General features: G+C 51.9%; 1 protein-coding gene across 1 annotated transcript in view; it reads right to left on the bottom strand.

The window, feature by feature from the left end:
* Window positions 1-1,203: 1,203 nt before the first annotated feature.
* TANC1 (tetratricopeptide repeat, ankyrin repeat and coiled-coil containing 1) overlaps window positions 1,204-16,371 on the bottom strand; it is a 221,335-nt gene continuing 206,167 nt past the window's right edge. Inside the window, exons 20-27 of the mRNA XM_037044651.1 lie at window positions 12,700-12,833; window positions 10,850-10,973; window positions 10,329-10,504; window positions 7,973-8,105; window positions 6,518-6,609; window positions 4,690-4,836; window positions 3,492-3,592; window positions 1,204-2,822 (exon numbers count right to left, since the gene is read on the bottom strand). Coding sequence (XP_036900546.1) covers window positions 1,391-2,822; window positions 3,492-3,592; window positions 4,690-4,836; window positions 6,518-6,609; window positions 7,973-8,105; window positions 10,329-10,504; window positions 10,850-10,973; window positions 12,700-12,833 — 2,339 coding nt within the window. The 3' untranslated portion in view covers window positions 1,204-1,390. The remainder of the gene's footprint in view (window positions 2,823-3,491; window positions 3,593-4,689; window positions 4,837-6,517; window positions 6,610-7,972; window positions 8,106-10,328; window positions 10,505-10,849; window positions 10,974-12,699; window positions 12,834-16,371) is intronic.

The raw sequence follows: 16,371 nt of genomic DNA on the forward strand, positions 1-16,371 counted from the left end.
CATTCCTGTACCTTATCTTTACAAATGAATAATACATCAGTTTGGACTTAAGTAGCACCTCAAAGGTGTTCATATAAATGAAATAAAGTGCCGTGACTGGTACACTGTTATCATGCCATAATATACTGTTCAGTGCAATAACCAGTATGGATGAAGTTTACAAAGAACATGCAAATATATGACTTTTTTTTAAAAGATTAAGTACTTGAAATAGTTATATTTACAAGTCTGAATACAACTTGGCTATGTAATATGTACAACATGTGACTATAAAGTAGTGATTGTGTAATAAAACAAAATGACCCACGAACCAGACCTTAAGTATCCACATTAAACTCCGTCCTTAAAGGACCGCGGAAGGCTTGTTCCCGGACTGCTATCACTGGGAAAAGCAACTTGCGAACCTCTGAGAGCTAATGCACGTGTCCCCACGAACACTGTATTCTCGGTAGTGGAGCCCAAAGCCAGCCTGATCGCCAGTCGTGATTCCAGACGGCCTAAGCTGCCTCCAAACACGGAGACACATCGTGAGAGGGAAGGAATGTAGTTCCCAAAACGTGCTATAAAAATCTTTAATGAGAAACATAACATGGAAATAAGTGCTTAATCCTCTTCGAGGAATTGCTATGAAGGGAACAATACTTGGATATTCTTGTATTTTGCTTTAAAAAGTCAGCAGTGTAACATTTATAGTCACATATTCAGCTAGAAATCACTTAGATCTTAATTTAATCTATATATGCAAATTGGGATTTGACTCAATGGAACTCCAACTTGAAATTCCATCTTTTCCAGACTATTCTCATCTGGCTATTTAGTCATGAGCTGATCCTAGTCTCTAAGAAATATTATGATTTTACCACAAAGCAAAGGCTAGGAGAAAAGTGATAAAAACCAAATAATTTCATAAGAGACAAGCATTAGTTAATGTCTTCTTGGCTTTCTTAAATTTTTAACTTAATAGACATAACTACTTGTACTTTTCAATTCTGGTTAGCCTTCTTAGGTGACTTCTGATATTTACCAAAGAAATTTTATCCCACATTTTATTTATTTTTTATTTTATTTATTTATCTTTAGAGGGGAAGGGAAGGAGAGAAGGAGAGAAATAATGCATGGTTGCCTCCCATGTGTCCCATGCTGGGAACTGGCCTGCAACCCAGGCATGTGCCCTGACTGGGAATCGAACCACGATTGTGTGGTTCGCAGGCCCGCACTCAATCCACTGAGCTACGCCAGCCAGGGCTCCACATTTTAAATAAAGCAATGGTATCTGATCTACCTTCAAGTTAAAAGAATATGGCCAAAAAGTAATTTTTCTCATGAAAAACATTTAATTACCACCAAGAGCTAACACACTTTCAAATTCCACGAGCAGGTCTCTCTCCACCTACACATTCGACTCTATGAACGAGCGCTTTGGTTTTGCCGAAGGAAGGTGACTCCTGTGGCCCTCGTTACTGATGTGAGGCTGCTGCTTAGAGACGCCTTCCTGGTACAGGTGAGAAACAGTCTTGGCTACCCTGTTATCCGGGCAGTGGGCTGGAGTTTGGCACTTACTTCCTTCGAGCTCCTTCACCTGAGCCCCATTGTGGACAGTCCCACCCAGGGCCGCAGCAGAACAGGCTTTGCCTTGGCTGCCATATCCTGCTGCTTGTTTGAGAGTGGGCTTCTCCGAGTTCGAGGCCTGCAGGCCAGCTGCGGGGGAGGTGCCTGTCAGCAGCCCCTCTGGCCCCGGGCAGTGCCAGGTGCGGCCCGGAGGGTTGCCCTGCTGCTGGAACCTCGCGGTCTTGTCCATGATGCCCATGAACGGAGTGTTGCGCGGCCTGTGCTCGGCTGTGCCGCTCTGCACCTGGTGGACAGCCTTGTCTTTCATTCGGGCATCTGGCCCCTGGCCCTTGAAGCCATCAGAAAAACTACTGCTCGAAGTCAAACTACTGGTGGAACTTGACATCTTTACGCTGCTAGACGGAGAATCAGAAGAGCCTGAGCTGGTGAGGCAGGCTGGGTGCCGCATGTCACTGCAGCCCACTGGCCCACCTTGGTTTAGCGGGGCCACATCCACGGCCACGGAGGCATGAGCCAGAAGCCGCTCTGCGGTTTTTATCTTGCTTGGTAAAGGGTACGCATTGCTGCCCTCACCGTGCTGCAGCTGGACGCCATGGCTGGGTCCCAGCCAGTCTCCAAACCGGCCCGAACCCCCCACGGTGAACACACCTGCTCCCTCTGAAGGCTGGTTCCTGATGCCGGCAGGAGCTGCCGACATTCTACCTGGCATGGGACTCGGGGGAGGATTCGGAGAAGACACCTGAATTTTTGTGCTGCCGTTTCTCATGCCAGCCTGTCCAGAGCTGAGGTGCTGGCTGGTCTTCACTATCTGTGCCTGCTTGGTGGGCTGCATCAGCAACCCTGGCTGCACTGCAGGCTCCCGCGGGGGCTTGGCACCTGCCGGCCTGTTCTGGGGCGAGGCTGGCCTTATTTTGGACTGCAACCCTTCCTGAAGGTTCCGGATATATGGGGAAGGGACAGATGAGGATGTCTGGGACCTGGGACTCAGGGAAATGGATTCTTCCTGCGGAGAAGTGTCTTCTTCTTCGGCCTCCTCCAGAGGAAAGTGGTCACTGAGTCCAGCAGTCGGGGCTTCTGCTTCGTTATCCGAGTCATTGGCTGGGCCCGCGGGTGGGCACTGCTGCTTTTGCTGCCGGCTCCTCTGCAGCTGCTTGCATTCCTCTTCCACGCGGGCCAGCAGCCTCCTGATTTCCTGGTTGGTGGGGCAGAGCTTCACAGCTTCTCGCAAGTCAGCCAGAGCTGCCGCAAACTGCCTGTATAGGGAAAGAGAGGATATAATCACAAGCCATGTGAACACACGGCTCCGAATGTAACTGTTCATAAAACAGCTTTGCTAAAAAACCAAAGACAAAGTAGGTGAGTGAGGTTTGAACACTTAACTCTGGTGGACAGGGAGCATTTAACTAGCTTACACACGCTCAGTAAGTGGGGTGGCTGAATTCTAGCCCCAGTCAGTGGGCTCTAGGGCCCTTCTGCCTGTCTAAGGGCTGGGGTTGAGAGCAGGCACGAATCAGCAGGCATGAGAATTCTCTTAAAGCTATCTTCACTCTGCCCCCCTCAACATGCCCACCTCTAATGCTAAAGTCTGATATGCCCCCTGCCCACCTCCCCCACACCTCCACTTAATGTCTCCGGTTGGCACTTCCACTGACAGTATAGACCAGTGTAGGAACTGTATGTGACAGAAAGTGTCAGCTGGGATGGAGGGGAGGGACAGTCATTCAGATGGCAGGAGAAAATCAAAGTTGACCCACTGCTAACAACAGCCACGACTGTCTCCTGGAAGCAACCAATTTAGCATTAAGAGATGAGAGGCATCTGAGCACTGCCCGAGTCCGAAGCCCCACAGGCAACCAGCAGCTTCGGCACCACAGAAGCACACGGCATCTCTCGTCACGCATCTCACCGCACCCAGGCAGTACCTGCTGTTTCTCTTCGCTCTTGCCCTGGCATAAAAGGCTTCGTAGGACTTTGGTTTCAGTTCAAGAGCCTTGGATGCAAATTCTTCTGCCATGCCGAAGTCCTGGTGTCAACAGTTAAACACATGAGTCAGAAGAAACAATGAAACAATTACAGGCAACTTTTTAACAGGAGTCTTGCTCTGAAGGTTAGCAGAGAATTAGGATGTAACTGGAGAGAGAGGAAGGGGGCAAGGTCAGTTTGCTTTATGTTCAGTTTTACAGTTAGGAGATGTTTAAAAATTATTAACATTTTTAAGAGAAGAATCCAGGAGACAAGCAACAGTAGGTGACTCAGGAGAGAGAGGAGGACAGTGGCAGAAGCAGTGCCGAGGAGGCTGTGCAGGGGGAACCCAGCACACAACTCGGTGGGGGGGGCGGGGTCAGCCTCCCAGGGTGCACGATGCCCCGCCCACTCAGATGGGAATGGGGCAGCTGGTGTGGGCACAGGAGTAGGCAGGTCCACAGATTTGGTGGTGGGAGGATGAAGTTAAAAAATTAGAATTACTGAAAGGAATCTACTAGTTGTTAGTTACGAATTAACTTGAGTTAGCCACTATTTATTACAAATTAAACAATTACTGGCACCACCGCTAAGCAAACATAATAAGCCATACCAGGGGTGTCCAACCTTTTAGCGTCTCTGTGCCACACTGGAAGGAGAGTTGTCTTGGGCCACACATTAAATATATTACAACACATAATCCCATACACACACCTCACAATGTTTTAAGCAGATCAGTGATTTTGTGTTGGGCTGCACACACAGCCATCGTGGGTGCATTTGGCCCTCGGGCCCCAAGCTGCACACCCCTGCATGCAGACCATGACATATTTAAGTTGAGCCTGATCACGTCCTTTTCTTTTAAATCTGGCGGTGGGCCACTCAGGCCAATGCGGGCAACATATAGCCAGGGACGGGTGCAGGAGCAGTTTGCACTGAAGCAGAGGAGGCCACTCCACCCAAGTACACGCTCTCAGCATCTGGAGAGGTGGGTGGGCATGGCGATCGAACTGTGGTCACCCGAGAGAAGTGCCAGGTTCACACATGTACGTGCGGATCTGAAAGGAGGTCCCAAGATATGGGCTAGGGAAGGGCTGGCCTTCACCTCTGTGAAAATATCCCATTGCTGAAGGAGGGGAATAAGGGTGCTCAGCTTACATTTGTTTTTCTCCGGCAGCGAGACAGATTGAGATAGAGGGAAACTCTCAGTTCATTGAATGGTCTCATGTCCTCTCCGAATCCTTCTCGGGGAAACTTCCTTAAGGCGTACTGGTACCGCTGGGCTGCCTCTTTCATCTTCCCTTTCTAGGATCCAAAAACCAGACATTTATCCTTCACCAGATGCTCCAAGGTGAATGTGCTCCTACACCCCAAAGATCCTGGAGTTACTCTCCCACCACGGCCAAAGCCAAGAGAGCACAGTGGAAGGATCCTGAGGAGGAAGGGCTGTAGCCATTACCAGAACCAGAACCCTGAGCCGCGTGGACCCACGCCTCACTGACCGCAGGGTGTGCCTCCCAGGGTAAGCGAGACGCCGGCCTTGCAGGGGGCAGTAACCTGCCCATTTGTAAACTGCCAGATGGTAACTATCAGCCTTAACACATCAGATTATCTTTTTAAATACAGTTTTGAAAACCTTTTCATCAATGTTCTCTCATTTTATATCTCACTTATATCTCATAGTGATCTTTTAATGCCAAGCATAACAGAAATCAGATGAAAACGATGCAGTTCCTAAGCCAAGGCGAGTCTCATGGGTAAACCTACAGCTTGCTGCAGAATAATGTTTTCTGTTAAAAGGACCAAAAGCCTGGGCTTTAAAAACCAGAGCAGCACCACACGTCCTCCTCGAGGCTAAAGAAATCCTCGTCATGTGCTCAGTCACCTCTGAGCACAGCAGGAATGAAGCCTGTTGAAAACGGCTCGGTGTTCTGAACCTAATTGCTACCGAAACTCACATTAAAACCACTTCAAAGCCACCATAATACACTCTCTGAACTCAATTTCAAACTGATCCCAAGCCAGGAACCCTGCTGGGTCGTGTTATATGCCTATTTATTTATTATTTCAAAAAGAAAAGGGGAAACAGCAAGTGCAGGAGCCTCATGGTAAAAAGGATTAAAATGCTCATAATCCAGGGTTTTGTTTTTAGAATCTTTTAATTCAGTCTAATCAGAGAAAGAAAAGAACAGTGATCTTTGTAAACAGTGTGAGCACCTGTTTCAACCTAGGGTTGGCGAAACATGGCCTGCGGCCCAACGTGGCCTGCCCGCGGTCCGCACAGACGCGGCTGGGCTGGGGCGCGGCCCCCGGGAGCGGCAGAGACCACGGAGCAGAGCTCCGGGCGTTTACTATCGGGTCTTTTCTAGTCCAAGTTTGCTTTTGCTTGAAACTGATGTCTTATTTTAGAAAACTTACTTTATTTAAAGTCAAATTTATTCATGTGTAGATCTATTATTTCCACTTCTAAGGGAAAATGGAAAAAATTTAATTCAGTCTCCTGAGTAACTATTATGCATCACTTACTGTCTTAAGTAAAAACATCTGTAGAAACAGTTTCAAATTCTAAAAGCTTATCAATACTAAAATAAGATAATCAAGGCTTGGGAGACTTAATGATTCTTTTCCTCTGAAAATGTCTCTGGAACGTTCCTTCCCAGGCGTCTCGGGACTCCCGGCATTGACGAACCTGCTCCGTTAAACCAGCAGCAACGCGGCCTCCCCATCAAGGCTTCCAGAGTTACAGCCACAGGGATTTGCTCAGAAGTAACGGTTCTCAAAGACAACAAGAAGTGCTTTCCACCTCGAAGACTCTGCTGTCAGGATATTAAAGCCTGGGCGGGAGGCCAGGTCGGCATCTCTCGGAACTGCTATTAAAGCCGCACCACGTGAGTCTGTGCGGGGCACAGCTACATCCACTACACACCGAACTCAGAGGCTGCTCGCAGGCCATTAACACATCACAGAGAGGGGCAAAACCACTTACTTTGTACATCATGTTTCCTTCCTCCATCAGTTTCTGTAAAAGTATAATCAAAATATCAGGTTTGGAAGTAGCCATCGCCCAAGCAGCATTTCCTGCAAAACAAACATGCAGTCAGAGGGATCCGGCGGCCGTGGGGGAACAGTGCCCAACACTTCTGCGGCCACGCCACGGCTGGGATCACACGCAGCAGGGGCCCAGCTGCAGAGGACCCCCGCTGGGTGTCCTGCCCGACAGCACCGCAACCGGGGCAAGGGAGCAGGGCCCCGGGGAACGGGCTTCCCTTTTAGTCTGTGTGAGGCTGAACTAAGCATTCAGAGGGGGACAGATGGGCATCTGGGGTAAATTTAGTCAATGGAGTGAGGCCTCAGAATAGGCTCCTTGGTGTCCTGCTGTGCTTGGCGGTGAAGGGGTCTGACCCTGCACTCCACGGCTCCGGCTACCCCTCCATTGACTCTGCAATGCCTCGGCTTTAGCTCTTCTGCCCTCCTCCCACCACTCCTGCCCTCCGCCCTCCCTGCCCCCATCTACATCCAACTTCCCCCAGCCGGCCTCTTGACCACAGCCTTCTCCATCCCTCTTCTACACACGTTCAGTGCGCCAGGCTTGGCAGCACAGACTCGGGCATCCGACTGCTCAGGTCCAAACCAGACTCTGCCCCTGACTGACCTAAGGGAAGCCATGTGCCTTCTCTGGGCCTCTGTTTCCTCCTCTGTGGCAGGATGCGGTGATCACCTCCTACTTACAGGGTAGGTGAGTATTAGATAAGTTGAATCGTGCCACTGCCTAGAAAAGTTCCTGATGCTGTGAAGTGCTTAATAATATCAGTTACTACTATAATTATCCTCATCACAGCCCTTCCCCAGAACTGCTGTTGGCCAAAGTTCTGCTCTCTCAAACCAAAACCATGATGTCCCTCTTGTTGTTCCCCCACAGGTGCTGAAGGGTGTGTCATGTCTCAACCAGCCCCACAGACAGGCTTTCCCCACTCAGATCTCTCCACCCTGGATGTTGTGTTTAACGAGTCCCCTCTTGTCTCTGGTAAATCGCATAAGCTTTCCCGGTGCTGGGGTGCCATCACCCACCCACCTGGCTGCGCTCACTCCACAGCAGCAGCTCTCAGACTCGGCTGTGGCCGGGGCACCTGTGAGCCTCCCCCTTGCCCTGCAACCCCTGGAGTCCGTGGGAACTGCCCTGGCGTGGCTCCTGGGCATCCTGAACACCCCCAAGCCCTAGACTGTCCTTCAGCACTGGCCTCTGCCCCCTACCCACACTGGCAACAGCAGTAGGAGCTGTTCCAACATTTTCGGTGACTGCGATTAAATGAGTATTATAGGAGAAAGAAATCTCCCAACATCCGACTTCTTCACCCGGGAGCAGGCAAATATGCACAGTCCCTAACACGCTCTACACCCTGAAGCTGACCCCCTCTCCCTACCAAACTGCATGTTTACCGACCTAACTTGGCTCCTTTCCTCAGCAGCGCAATCACTACAGATGTGTTCCGACAACCGATGGCTCTGTCCAGGGGACGCATCCCGCTGTGGTCCACGTGCTCAATCACGGCGCCCTTCTCAACCAGGTACAGCACCTGCCGCGGGGAGAGAGGCGTGAGGAGCGGCTCTGGGCAGGAGGCCACGGCGACAGGTGCTGCAGAAACACTCAGGCCCACACAGTCTGGGACCAGCAAGCTGGGCACACGAGCAGCTTGGGATCCGAGGGGGCCGATTATAACTCGCTTCAAGACGGAGAACGAGACCTGACTACGGGGACTGAGAAGATGGAGACCCTGGTCCAACAACTGACTTGACCTGATAAAAGAGCCGTCAGAGAGAGAACACCAGGGAAACCACTCGGGCCACTCACAGTGCTCCAATTGCTAAGTAAGAGGACTGTGGCCACCTCAGACTCTCACGTGGATCTGGCGGGCCGACCCTGTCGGTCCACCTGCTGTTCACTGTCACACTACTGGAAAAGACACCCAGAAGGCATTAAAAACACCCACAAGTTTATGACAAAATCCCAAATAGCCCAATGTAAAAATGGGCAAAGGATCTAATAGACATCTTTTGCCAAACATAATGTACACATGGCCAATAGCATGTGAAAAGATGCTCAGCATCACCAACCATTAGGGAAACACAAATCAAAACCACCACAAGCTTTCGCCTGACCAGGTTAGCGTGGCTGTTACTGAAAAATCAATCAGACAGCACTAGTGTGTAGGTAAGGATGCGGAGATGCAGGGACCTTGTGTTCTGCTGGTGGGAACGGAAAATGGTGCCGCCACTCTGGACACAGTGCAGAGGACCTTCCAAAAACTGGAAACAGAACTACCAGGTGATCCAGCAGTTCCACTCCCGGGTCTGTATCCAAAAGAACATGGTAGATCGCAAAGAGCTGGCAGGGTCTCGATGTGACACTGGCACACCCATGTTATGTGCATGATGGCGCTACTCACAGCAGCCGGGAGGCGAGGGACGCCAGCGCCCACAGATGGATGGGTAGGAAAAGACAATGTAGCAATTATATACAATGGACCACTTACTCTGCCTTTACAAGGAAGGAAGTCCCATCACACACTACTACCTGGATAAACACTTGAGGACACCACGCTAAATGAAATAAGCCAGACACAAAAGGACCAATGCGGCGTGAGCCCAGTTACGGAGGTGCCGAGAGCAGACACACTCAGGACACAGGTGGTAGAACGGGGTGTCAGAGGTGCGGGAAGGGGGGGTGGGGCAGAGCTGCCTGATGGATGAGTTTCCGTTTTACAAGCTGAGGACGTCTAGACTTCAGTGTTGAACTCCTCACTGCAAAATGGCTCCGATGGCACATTTTACGTTGTGTTATTTATCACAATTTTAACACAGGTACTAGAATGCTAACTTCCTTTACTTTTTCCTAATAGGCTACAGGATTTGGTAAGGTGGTATAAGCTGAAAAATAAACATGCAGATCTGTGAGGCTCAGTTAAAGAGCTGCTTCTGAAACCCGATGTAAGTGCAGTCTACAATGTTCGGGAGATGGAGACCCGTTTAACCCCAGCATCGCTGCCTCTTTAAAGCCCCGAGGCCCAGATGTGCAGGATGGTGATGGTGGCCTGGTCCGCGGTCCCCAGCTTCTAGCGAAGTAACACCTGTCTCTCCAGGTGGTCCCAACATCAGGCACAGGAAGTATTTAACAGTGACCACTCCAGAGGGGCCGAATAGCCCCCCAGGGCCCACTGGGCACCAGAGACGTGGCTCCTGACCAAGACGCAGCCCCGCCACCCTGAGAAACGCTTTGCAGTTCCGAGTTCAGTAAGGGTTTACCCTCACCCCTCGGCCAACTCCAGCAGCGGCCAGAGAGACAGAGACAGTGCCGCAGCATCCCAGATGTTGCTGGACTATGGCTTTAAAGACAAACCAGCTGATTATGTGACTAGCAATTTCTCATATACACACATGCATATATATGATTTCTAAATGACCTATAAAGGAATTCCACTTACATGGATTATTGTAAGAAAATTAAAATACACATGCTTGTGTGTGTGCACACACGTCCACGTATGTGTCTGTTGTACACGCAGTTTGTAATCATGTGTTTTTAAGCTTTTAAGAGTCTATTAAAATCTACTGTAATTCTGGAATAGATTGCATGGCACAGAATTAAAGAGAAACAAAAATACCCTGCAACACACACACCCCGACCACACTCAGACACAGCCTCACACACACGATAGGGTGGTTGGGTCCTGGGTTTCTTGGGTCAGGCCCTGGCCCTGCGCACGGGGCAGGCAGAGGGGCGAGACCACTGCGGCACCTACCATCTCTGCGTCCCCGTAGAAGGCAGCCAGGTCCAGGGGAGTACGGCCGTTCTTATCCATCTGGTCTATCTCGGCTCCTTCCTCAACCAGAAACTGGACCACTGCCCTGTGACCTTTCAGACAAGCCCAGCTTAATGCAGACAAACCCTCTTTGTCCAGAGAAGAAACGACGGCACCTGAAAGAGAAGCCCAACCAGAGAACGTTACCTCGGCCAGACAAAGCCCAGATGCAGCAAACCATTCCCCTGGGCAAACACCTGGCCCGAGCACGTGGCCAGCAGGTGCTGTGGAGTTTGAAGCTGACTCAGCAACCAGGGCGTTGCTGCTGATGCCGAGAAATGGGTATGTGGGCTTTGTTACCCAATCTCCCCACACGAGTGGAGAGATTTTTCTGATTTTTCAGTCAGAAAATCTCTGTAATGAAATGCCTTTTAAAATCTGAATCAGAAAGCACTGAGTCTGCTAAAGCTCTTTGTCCATCCAAAAGAAACCCGATTCAGAGCAGACAGGGCATTCATTACCTTTTGAAAGGAGAAACTCCACGGTGCTCAAGTGCCCTTCGCACGCAGCCACCATGAGGGGTGTCCGGCCCTGCTTGTCACTTAGGTTCACATCACAGCCACGTTCCAACAGCAATCTCACGATCTGAAACAAACCCTGCAAATTACAATCTTCCTGCTACATTTTATATCGTGTTCGCTACCCCCAGGCAGGACTTCCTACCTTTTAAAGTAGTAGAAAGACGCTCTCTTCCTTTGAAAACCCCACTAAGGTGTATAACGGGGCGGCCCATAAACATATACAACCTTCTTCCAGAAGTGCACTTTTAAAAACAGGTGTGAACCAGGCNTCCGGCCCTGCTTGTCACTTAGGTTCACATCACAGCCACGTTCCAACAGCAATCTCACGATCTGAAACAAACCCTGCAAATTACAATCTTCCTGCTACATTTTATATCGTGTTCGCTACCCCCAGGCAGGACTTCCTACCTTTTAAAGTAGTAGAAAGACTCTCTCTTCCTTTGAAAACCCCACTAAGGTGTATAACCGGGTGGCCCATAAACATACACAACCTTCTTCCAGAAGTGCACTTTTAAAAACAGGTGTGAACCAGGCAGACACAGGAATTTGGACGCCACCACCAAGCAGTGAGCAGGCAGCCGAGCAGGGCGTATGGGATTCCTGAGCAGAACTAAAGGGAGGCGGGTAACGTTCACGGGTCCCCACGCTGGCGCTGCAGCGACATTCCTGTCTGCAGGAAAGGGCACAGAGCCGGGGAAGTGGGGCGCAGGGAAGTATTCACCCGCCACACCCCAAGTAGTCCGCTCTCCCAAGACCCAGGGCTTGGTGGGCAGCTCCATGTCCACAGAGGGCGATTTTTAGCAGAGCTTCCCGGAGGAGAGCCTCAGTCCAGGACCACACCTCTGAGCAGTGCCCGTGATGAGGCTGGGGAGCGCAAGCGAGAACCTGCAGAGCTGAGAGGCGCCTCACAGCCACCAGCCCAGTGGGGAGGGCTGTGCACAGGGGCGGCCCGGACTCTCTCTGGCAGGACGTCCTATCGCTACCAGAGAAGGGGGCATACTCCCAACGAATGTCCCCCAACTGCCCCCTGCCTTGGGAGACAGACCGGGCGAGAGGACTGACCAGGGCACCATGTAGAAGCTGTAGGGTGCAGAGAACATGGGCTGTGCACCAAACTCCGGGAACTAAAGGGAGAAAAGCACTCATCGCTCCCACCCACAGAGCTGGCAGGAATCAGGACAGATGCAGCGCCATGATGTGAGCCTGGGTCTAAAAACTCTTCCTGTCATGAACATGCTAAGATCCATTTATGTGTTTGTTGCCTGTGTGTAACCTGGTGCCAGGCACAGAGCAGGTTCACGGCCACTGCCTACAAATGAAGGAGTGAAGTGACGGACCGCTGCTCTCAAGGATCCCAGGTTCCCTTGAGGGAAAGACAACATGCCGTTCACAGGAGAAGTGAACCACAGCGCTAGACCTCAGGAGAAACGGGCCCTTTCCAGAGGGCACCACAGAACCACCCTTCTTTCAAGTGCAGTGGGCCAGTGGGCCACACGATCACACCAACAACAGAAATGTCACAGCAAGTCTTCTGCTGTCGTAAAGGGGGCCACCCGCCCCACTGCCCTCCCCAGGGAACAGGAAGCCGTGGGGGGGCGGATCTGACCTGGCCTGGCTCACTGCGCCACCCCACCCAATGCACACCTTCACCCAGCACTCATATGGCACACGCAGAAGCAAGGCCACTGAAAACGGGGCTCAGGGGAGCCACGTGGGCCCTGGGGAGAGGGGCGAGAGTGGACTCTGTCCCCACTCACTGTTTCTGAAGCACTCAGGGGCCCACTGTGTACCTGCCAGTGCCCTTGGCGCGCCGCGCAGAACAGAGGTGGGACCCCTCTCCTGTTGGTCCGGGACACGGCGGCCCCGCGCTCCAGCAGCAGCTCGCACACCTCCAGCTTCCCTCGTCCCGAAGCGGCAGTCAGGGCTGAAGTCGTAGGGAGGGCAGTCTGTTAGGATGTGCTGGCCCCAGATTCTTCAACACTCCTACCATTGAGAGGACGGGCTCCACCTATCAGTGTCCCCCCCACCCCCAAACCTGGGTGAGCTCTGTCACCAAGAGAACAGCAGAAATGTCACCAGGCCGATGTCTGGGCCCAGGGCCTAAGAGATGAGCAACTTCCACTTCCCCGGAACACTCACTCTTGGACTCAGACACCATGCTGTGAGGAAGGAAGCCAGGGTGGTTTGGTGGTGAGACCCGCGGGGAGAGAGGAGCCGAGGCCTGTGTGTGGCCGACAGGCCCAGTGAGCACTCCGCAGACAGCCAGCAAACACCGCCCACCGCAGGCACCTGCCCTCCTGGAGGTGCATCGCCCGGCCAGGTCTGCCTGCACCAGCCCAGGCCGTGGGTGCGGAGATGAGCCTCCATCTCTACCGGGCTCAGGGCAAACTGCAGATTCTAGAGTCACTAAGCGTCTGTCTTGTGGTTTATTTTTTTACAGCAAGAAATACCCACAGTGTGGCACAAACACAGAGATCGGTATCACTGTCCAGTCTGGCCCCTTACCCAAAAGCCATAAATTTCACTCAATAAGAAGAGTTATTGAGGCAGTAAAGAGCGCACCCTATCATTCCTGCCTTTATGGAGCTTAGAAGCTCTGCAACAAGCCAAGACTTGAGACTAGGGATGCCAAGAAAGAGAGATCAGGTTACAGAGGGCCCCGAGTGGTTGGGCAAAGGGCCCAGGGAGACCCCAGGGGCAGTGAGCTGCCGGCTGCCAGCCGTGGTGCGGTGAGGGGTCAGCCAAGGGTGGCTGTGGCACGAATGGTGAGAGGTCACGGAGCACAGGCTCACCCGACACCCTCACATCGGTGACTCACCCCCATCCCCCAAGTCGTGAGTCCTAATGTGAGCAGCCAAGTACTCAGGACGCAGCTTTCCATGTGCAGCCCCTATCAGAACAGAAAGACTCACCTGCTCCAACTTCCCATCAGTGTGGCCATGGCTGAGCCCCCAGGGGCCATGCATGCATAGAAGGACGCAAACCTGATGCCTGGGCCTGATCCGTGACAGAGAGCAGTTCCTCCGAGGAACAAAGAAGTCTCTATAGCCCTTCCTGAGGGTTACAGTGCACCGAGCTGGTGACGTCACCTCTTCACACATCACAGAGAGGCACCCACATCTGCCTGACAGATCACCTGAGCTCTGTTTCCATCCAGGGGGCCCTGTACTGGGGACCTAAGGACACAGAGGTCAGCCCAAGCAAGATGGGCGAAAAGCAGACCCTCTCCTTCCAGGAGGTCAAGTCAGCTCTGGCCCTCGGCCCCTGGAAGCGTGGAATGTGTGACAAGGGTGGCTTGTCATTGGCAATCTTAATAATGCTTTCATCTGCCTATTCTTAAGAATTTCTTACAACCACAAGAAGAGTCCCTTCGACAGCAGCTGCCATCTGTGAGAACTGATTTTCTCCAGGCAGTACAACCAGGACGGGATGCAGATGTGAAGCGTGAGCCACTGCGGATCCCGACGGCGGTGCCATTCCGCTCTGTACAGACAGGCTCACCGTCACCGATTTCACCTCTCAACTCGTAAATAAATGATAAACGAATGCCAGTAACAGACTGGATTTTATATGTTTTACACGTTGGTGCAAGGGGTGGAGGTGGGAGGTTCTCACATCCAAAATGTTTGAAATCCTGTAGGCAAAGCAATCCTGTCTGCACTGAGAGTCGGCACTAACGGGTCCCGGTCCCGAGGCCTGGGCTCGCCAATCACAGGCCATCCCTGCCATGGTGTTACTGCAAATGACGTCTAAAGCACTGGGGCACTTTTACCTACATTATCTGGATGGACCTGAACAGGACCCCTGTGAGCGGTCCCTGTGACCGGCCCCTGGGATGGAAGATCTGGCAGTGGGTCACACCACCTGGACCTGTTGCTCCTTCGCGACCTTCCTCCAGGAAGGCCGCCTCTGCCCTCTCCTCCTCCAGCTGTAGCTGAGTAGACAAGCAACAGACCCACATGCTACAGACAGGGGCACATGTTTATGCAAGACACTGAGGGAAGCAATGGACTCTGGCTTCCATTTGATGAGGCCTGAAGCAGGTGATGCACCGTAACGTTCCACTCTCCTTTATTTGGTCAACAAAGTTCATGGGCATTATAAATGGGCCCTGTAAGTCAGTGTCTGCTGCAGCTGCTACTGAATTCCTGCAACAGCAGCCCATCAGAAGTGACAGCCCTGCACTAAAAATAGGGCTCGGCACTTTAAGGAGGCGCCAGAGAAGCAGAGGATGGAGCAGCTGGCAATCGGACGCGAGTGCCACCCAGGCCTGGCGACTGGGATGGGTGCCCTTGGCCTCTTCCCTTGTGGCCTGACTCACTGTGCATTAGTGATGAACTTCCTTCTGAGGTGAGAAAGCACAGGCTGTGAGAGTCTCACATTTCTCAGGCCTGGGATGATCCCATTCTGCCCACACGTTCTAACAGTGCCCTCATTTGCAAAGGGTGCCAGTGAACAACAGGACCGTGCTTTCCTTCTTCCACCAAGACTGGGTATTTTGGGCTGCATCCCCCAGGACCCCTGAGGCTAGGCTGCATCTCAAGTGTCAGCAGCCACAAGGATTCAAGGAGACCATATTCGGAAACCAGTGAGACTGAAGCCTAGTCAACTGCACGCTTAGACAAACAAAATCAAGGCAAGCCTGTGCTCTGGAATTCAAACTATTCTGCTTAAAAGACTGACCTCTGAGCTGACCACCAGACTCTAATGAGGGTCACTGCGCAGGGCCTGGTCAGAAAACGGGAGAGGGGACCAGGCCAGACGACAGTGCGCCCCGGCAGCGGGGTTGTCTGCCTGGGCTTGTCTGCTGGCCGACGAAACTCAAAGACGAAGGAGAGCATTGAAATGAACACATGATACTTTTTAGGACTCAAACTGGACACAGTTTGTTTTACCTGTGAAATCCTTAACAAGGTGGCACTACACTAATTCAATGTCCACGAACGCTAACATCTGCCTCTGCTGACTCTGACTTTACCTCAGCAACACTGTCCTCTGTCTTCAGAGCACGAGTACCTTCGTCACGGCAGATCCTCGCTGTAAGAAAACCCGACTGACACACAAGAATACGAAGCTATGGAGAACATCAGTGAGATGTGACTCTGTGAAATGGATCGTCTGCAGGACCTTTGACATTATTAAAGTGCCCTGCGTGAAGACCTGACTTGCTGAAATATACCTGCCAACGTTCCAGGAACACAGGCATTCCACCGACAGGGCTGTTGATGACATTTCATCGCAGACGGGTCACTCAGACACACAGGGATGACCTGCCGGCCCTCTACCCCATCCTCCTCTGTCCCCAGTTTGGAGACAGAGAGAGAAGGGTGACAGGTCAGTATCCACAGAGGCTGCTCCTGGATTCCTGGTGGCAACCTTTTCACACATCACACACTGATGACCCAAACCACCGACAAAGACGAGCCAAGCATGTCCCCGAAACAGCGCGCACTGCGGCAGGG

Source organism: Sturnira hondurensis, unplaced genomic scaffold (genome assembly GCF_014824575.4).
Source record: "Sturnira hondurensis isolate 20B ecotype Veracruz unplaced genomic scaffold, ASM1482457v3 Scaffold0004136, whole genome shotgun sequence".
NCBI classification, from domain to species: Eukaryota; Metazoa; Chordata; class Mammalia; order Chiroptera; family Phyllostomidae; genus Sturnira; species Sturnira hondurensis.